Source organism: Hipposideros armiger, unplaced genomic scaffold (genome assembly GCF_001890085.2).
Source record: "Hipposideros armiger isolate ML-2016 unplaced genomic scaffold, ASM189008v1 scaffold_294, whole genome shotgun sequence".
In the NCBI taxonomy this organism is placed as follows: domain Eukaryota; kingdom Metazoa; phylum Chordata; class Mammalia; order Chiroptera; family Hipposideridae; genus Hipposideros; species Hipposideros armiger.
The window spans coordinates 1,879,151-1,886,166 of NW_017731644.1; the positions used below are offsets into that span (position 1 = coordinate 1,879,151).

The following is a 7,016-nucleotide window of genomic DNA, read 5'->3' on the forward strand; positions in this document are numbered from 1 at the left end:
GTATACAGATCACTATATCCCAAAACAGCAAAATACCTATTTTTCTCAAGTAGACATGGCATATTTCCCATATCATACTATAGGTTAGGCCATAAAACAATTCTCAATAAATTTAAAAACATTAAATTCATACAATGTATCTTCTCCAACCACAATGGAATGGAGCTAGAACTCAATAACAGAAAGAAAACTAAACTTTTTAAAAATGTACAGAAATTAAACAATACACTCTTAACCAACAACTCAAAGAACAAATCACAAGAGAACTAGAATATATTCAGAAATGAATGAAAACAAAAACACAACATACCAAAACACAGGATGCAGCAAAGACAGTGCTCAGAGGGAAATTTATAACAGTAAATGTCTACATTAAAAAAAAAAGACATGTCTCAAATCAATAATCTTATTTTATGCCTTGAAGACACAGAAAAAGAATACTAAAGCAAATCTGAATGGAGAAGAAGGAAGAAAATAATACAGAGTATTGTGGAATTATTTTTAAGGGAATAGCAAAACAATAGACTCAATTAAAGCAAAAGTTGGCTTTCTGAAAAGAGCAACAACATTAATAAACCTTTAGCTTGACTGACAAAGAAAAGAAAAAAAGAAAGAATGAAATAACTAAAATCAGAAATGCAAGTAAAGACACTACTAACCATGGAGAAAAAAATAAGATTATTAGAAAATACTATAAACAACTGTATATCAACAAATTAGATGACCTACATGAAATGCACAATTTCCTACAAACACACAAATTACCTAAACTGACTCAAGAGAAATGAAAATATCAATAGTCCTATAATAAGTGAAGAGGTTGAATCATTTATCAAGCTCCCAACATAAAACATTCTGGGACCAGACAGCTTCACTGGTGAGTTCTATTAAACATTTTAAAAACAATTAACATCATTATTTCTCTTCCAAAAAATATAAGAGGGAATACTTCCTAAGTCGATCTATAAGGCCAGCTTTATCCTGATATCAAAGCCAAAGAATGATATCCCAGCAATGTAAGTTTGGTTTAACATTCAAAATCAAGAATGTAATACCCCATAGAAATAGAATAAAAGAAAAAAACCACATGATAATTTCAATAGATGCAGAAAAAACATATGTCAAAATGCAACACCCTTTTATGATCAAAACACCTCTCAACAAACAAGGAATAATAGAATGGAACTTCCTAAATCTGATAAAGTATATTAACAAAAAAACTCAGAGCTAATATACTCATACTCAAGGGAGAAGAGTGAATCCTTTCCCCCTGAGATCAGGAATAAACCATAGATGTCCACTCTCTCTTTTTCTGTTCAACTTTGTACTAGAGGTTCTAGCAAGGGCAACAGAAAATAAAAAAAGATCAAAAGGCATGCAGATTGAAAAAGAAAAAAAATCAACTATCTTTACTTGAATGTGAGATGACCTCACATATAGAAAAATCTTAAAGAATCAACCTGTTCAGCAAGGTTGCAGGATAAAATACACAAAATGTAATTGTGCATCTATACATTAAAAATGAAGCACCCCAAAAATAATTGAACTTGGAATAGCATAAAAATAATTAAATATTTAGGAATATATGTACCCAGAGAAATGAAAACTTATACTCTGAAAACTATAAAACTGTTAAAAGAAATTAAAGAACACATAAATACATGAAATACCCTGTGTTGATGGGTAAGAAGATATAATATTGTTAAGATGATAATACTTCCCAAATTGATCTTCTGATTCAATGCATTCTGTATCAAAATAACCTCAGCTCACTTGTTTTGCAAAAAAAAATGGAAAAGCTGATTCTAAAATCCATATGGAAATGCAAGAGACCGAGAATATACAATCTTCAAAAATAAGAATAAATTTGGAAGACAAACACATCCCAATTGCAAAACTTACTACAGATCTAAAATATTCAAGACAGTGTGGCAGAGATATGAAGATAAATGTATATAGATCAAAGGAACAGAGAACTGAGGTCCAGAAATAAACCATTATATTTACAGTCAATTGATATTCAATAAAGATGTCAAGATAAATTCAGTGGAGAAAGAACAGTCTTTTTCCATAAATAGTGCTGAAACAACTGAATAGCACATGTAAAAGAATGGAGTTGGATTCCTATCAAACAACATTTTCAAAAGTAATTCAAAGTGGATCAAATAACTAAATGTAAGATATAAAACTGGAAATCTTAGAAGAAAACATAGGTATCCATCTACACGATCTTGGATTAGACAGTGGTTTCTCAGATATGGCACCAAAAACACAGGCTACAAAGAGTAGATAAAATTCAATACTTTTATGTTTCAAATAACACCAGTAAGAAAGTAAAAAAAACAATTCAGAAAACTGAAGAAAATAATTCTAAATTATATAGCTGAAAAAAAAGACTTGTATCCAGAATATGTGCAAAAGAAATGAACACACATTTTTTCAAAGATATACAAATGACCAATAACACATGAAAAAGATGTTCAACATCATCAGCCATCAGAGAAATACAAATCAAAATACAATGAGAAACCACATCCACAAGGATGGCTATAATCAAAAAGGTAAACAATAACAAGTGTAGACGGGGACAAAGACAAATCAGAACCCTCATAATCTGATGTTTGGAGTGCAAAATGGTGCAGCTGCTTTTGAAAACAGTCTGATGTTTCCTCAAATGCTTAAAAGATATATTTATGCTATGACCCAGTAAACGCATTTCTTGTTATGTACCTAAGAGAAATGAAAATGTATGTGTGTATATACAAAATCTTGTACACAAATATTTGTAGCAGCATAATTCATAGCACAAACATCCATCTACTGGTGATAAATAAATAAAATGCAACATATCTATAGAATGGAACATTATTCAACAATGAAAAAAAATGAAGCACTAATATATGCTACAACAGGAATAAATTCTGAAAACATTATTCTAAGTGGCAGAAGTCAGTCACAAAAGAGCATATACTGTGATCAATTATAAGAAATGTTTAGAATAGACAAATCTATACAGAAATAAAGTAGATTAGTGGTTATCTAGTAACCTTTGGTGGAGCTAACGGTACATGAGGAGTGATTGCTTAAGGTTTACAGGGTTTCTTTTGGGAATGATGAAAATAATCTCATCATTTTGTGGTAACAGTTGCACAACTCTGCATAAACTAAAATTATGGGACTGTACACATTAAATGGATTGAATGTAAGGTATATAAACTACATAACAATATTTTNATCTAAATAGACTACCACAGCTTTCGACAACAAAAAATGCAGTAATTCCTCGAGAAGGGGCAGAAACTGATTTGCAAAGTTACCACATTATAATACTCAAAACCCAAATTTCAACAACAACAAAATTACAAGGCATTCATATAAATTGGAGAGTATCACCTATTTAAAGAGTACATACATTAACAGAAAGCATCCTTGAAAAACTCCAGTATCAGGCTTATAAGGCAAAAGCTTTATAACATCTGTCTTAAATATACTCAAGATAAAGAAAAACATGGAAAAAAGAATTAAAGGAAATCAGGAAAACAATGTAGAAACCAAAAGAATATCAATGAAGAGATAGTAATTATTAAAAAGAATCAAACAAATTCTAAAAAGTACAAAAACAAAAATGAATGATTCACCAGAGGGTTCAACAACAAATATAAACAGGCAGAAGAAAGAATCAACAAACTAGAAGATAGAACAAGTGAAATTACTGAATCTGAGCAGTAGAAAGAAAAATGAAGAAAAATGAAGAAACCCTATGGGAGCAGTGGGACACCATTAACCAGAATAACATACATACTATAGGAGTCTGAAAAGGAGACAAGACAGAAAAAAACACAGAAATATCATTTGAAAAAAGAATACCCAAAATGTGACAATTCTGATGAAAAATATCCATCTTAAAATCCAAAAACTGAAACAAACTTGAAGATCAATAGAAAGAGATCCACATTGAGATGCATTACAATCAAACTTTTGAAATTTAGCTAAAAACAAAGAGACAATCAAAGAGCAAAGACAGAGAATGACTTCTCACATACAAGGGATCATTAATGAGATTATCAGCTGATTTATCATAAAAAAATATATGGAAGCCAGAAGGCAGTGANATGTTTTCTAAATGCAATATACCTCCAATGATCTACTTTGAATAATGAAAGCACAGGTATATATAATTACAGTTCACTTAAAAATGTTAGCTTTATGAAACTTTTTCAACCAACTTTTCTGCTAGAATAAGAGTATATTCTTAATGGTCTGGCTCGAGTTAATATTAAAATAGCAAATAGAACTCAGAGGAATCATAAAGCATAAAGGGTGACAAGAGAAAGTATGTCTAGAACAAATAATTTATTATGGATAAGCCATGAAATGAATAATTCACATCATGGTCAAGAGAAGTATATAGAGTAAGAAAAGAATGATAGTATGAAGCAGGAAAAAAAGTGTGTGTGTGTGTGGGGGGAGGTTGGGAGGGCAGTGTAAGACCTAAAACTCAATCAGACAATACTTGAGCATAGTTAATATTACTACATTATTTATATGACCTATTTTCAAATGTACATGAAAGTTTTAATAAAAAACAGAGAAGTAATGAAACCACAACAACTAAAACAATGGTAAGCGCAGAAAGAGAAAAGGGTAGAGAATTGTAATTGAAAACCAAAACTTATTTTTGAGCTTCCAAGAAAGTAAGGAAAAGGGGAAATATAATGTTAAATAGCAATCATTTAATTAAATAGTATATAATATACTAGGTTATTAGCAATCATGTTATCTAGTGCAATATTAGAAGAATTTATTACATGACTCATTTTATAACTAACAGTGACAAAGCTAAAGCACAGCCTTACTAAAAGAAGTTACATAAAAATTTTATATTATCAATAAAATATGTTACAATATTAGATTGGACTTCTATAAAAGTTTTCGTGCAACCAGCTGAAAACATTGTGTGTGTGTATGCGTGTGTGTGTGTGTACCTTTCTAGTCATTTGACTAGATATGTAATTAAGACTTACATAAGCTAAAGGAATTGTCATTCTTAACTGTTACTCTATTCCCTGGGCAACAAATTTTTAAAATTAACAGCTATCTAATATTACTTGGTGGAACAACAAAAACACAATGGAGGGACTTCCTGTCTTCCAGTCCAGCATGTACGGAACTTGGAAGTCATTCTCCTGTTCAAAAAACATGAAAAAAGCTGAACAAACTGAAAATCGGCAAGTTTTAGGTCTATCAAGGAACTGAGATCCTAGAGCAAACTACTGTTCCCAAAACTGGAGAGCCAAACAGGCAGATACAGAGAATCACAATTTACCAGAGCAGAAATCCAGAAGCAGAAAATTCTATGGGAACCAGTACTGGGGCAGGGAAAACCTAATCTGATTAATGAATTGCTGGAGGATCAGGGTGGATAAGTTTGAGAGTTAAAAAGTTTAGGAAGGCCCAGTCCTAAGGGAGTTCCCACAGTTTCATGAGTTTTATGTACTGGACTATCACAGTAAANATTCCCCAACGCTGTTCCTCTCCAATTCCCCAATAAAAATCTTAAAAAAAAAAAAAATTTTACTATGAATAGGCCCTCCTAACCAAAGAAAAGCAACATCTTCGAAACATAGATAAGTATTTTTTAAACTGTCTTGTGCTTTTTTACATTTTCTTATTTACAAAGCCTGGAAAATAGCGTCTTTAAACTTTACTACAATGAATTCTACCTATATTTATAAATTTAAGCCCTAACTGAAAAAACTATAAACTCATAATTCTAAATATGTTTTTCCAAAACATGTTTTATTTCAAAATGCATATCCTTTATTTTTTAATGATTACATTTTAGATAACTATTTGAAGTCAGTTTCCCGCTTTGCAACATCAATTTTTAAAAAGCTGTGGGTATTAAGTGAAGGAATATAAATTAACGCTAGTCTCCACTGGAGGATTTGAATATATAACTTGTTATTTAAAGAAAATAACATGTAATAAACTTCCTATGAGCTACATCCAAAAATAACAGCATGGATTCCATGTTCACAGTATACCTTTATTTTTGCATCAAGGCTACATTTTTCTTTTCTCCAATGTGCTTCCTGCTTCCTCAGTTTCTCCAGTTCATTTAGCAGGTCAGCACAGCGGGTACTTAATTTCTCATTTTCCTCCTCCAGATTTTTTACAACCAGTCTGTTTTGCTCTTCCTTGTTCTGTACACACTCTTTAGTAACCTGTAGGACAGTACCACAAGGGCAGATAAACAAACCAAAAAAAAAAAAATGGTGAGAGCTAATCAGCAAATATAAACTGTGCAGTTTTACCCTCACAGCAACTTCTTCTATATTTGATGGCCAAGGTCACCTGTATACTTTTATTGGCCTCTTTTCATGCAGGTGGATGGGTCATATTTTTTCACTAGATGACAGCTTTGATGAGTACACATTTGCAAAGAGCCCATTAATTGATCAAGCTGCCTTTGATGCTGTCCCCAGCTATTTTTGAGACCCACACAGACATATCCTCCCAGACCTGGGTTTTATCAATTAATAATGCCAGTCCCATCAGAATCTAATTACAAGAAGCCACATATTCACACTCCTACTTTCTTAGCTCCATTTCCATCATTAACTATTTATCTGAAAGTTATAAAGCTTGGAGTCTTATCTTTAAAGCATATTTCTCAGAGTTTTTTTGCATATGAGAAAACTGTGTGGTACAGCAGGGCCTAAGGCAATTTTTCCTCATAGCTTGTCACTTTCTGTGCCACAAAAGCTGACAAAGCTTAAAGTAGGACTTCAAAGCAATAGTACTGTAAAACCACACACAAGACAACACACCTTAACTTCTTGCCTTTTATCTTTAAATTTCTTCTGCATATCACTGAATTCTTTCCTTAAGAAAGCATTTTCTTCATCTACTGCAATCTTCTGTTTTAAAAGGTCATTTATGTCCTGTTTTAGTCCTGATTCTCTCTATGAAAAAAATCAAAATTATTGGTGAGCTGGTATTTCTAAGAAAAA

At 31.7% G+C, this 7,016-nt stretch overlaps 1 protein-coding gene across 1 annotated transcript in view; it reads right to left on the reverse strand.

Annotated features, from left to right (window-relative positions):
• The window catches only part of CNTLN (centlein), a 276,595-nt gene that overhangs the window by 203,793 nt on the left and 65,786 nt on the right, over window positions 1-7,016 (reverse strand). Inside the window, exons 3-4 of the mRNA XM_019659078.1 lie at window positions 6,834-6,968; window positions 6,048-6,227 (exon numbers count right to left, since the gene is read on the reverse strand). Of these exons, the coding sequence (XP_019514623.1) occupies window positions 6,048-6,227; window positions 6,834-6,872 (219 nt within the window). The 5' untranslated portion in view covers window positions 6,873-6,968. The remainder of the gene's footprint in view (window positions 1-6,047; window positions 6,228-6,833; window positions 6,969-7,016) is intronic.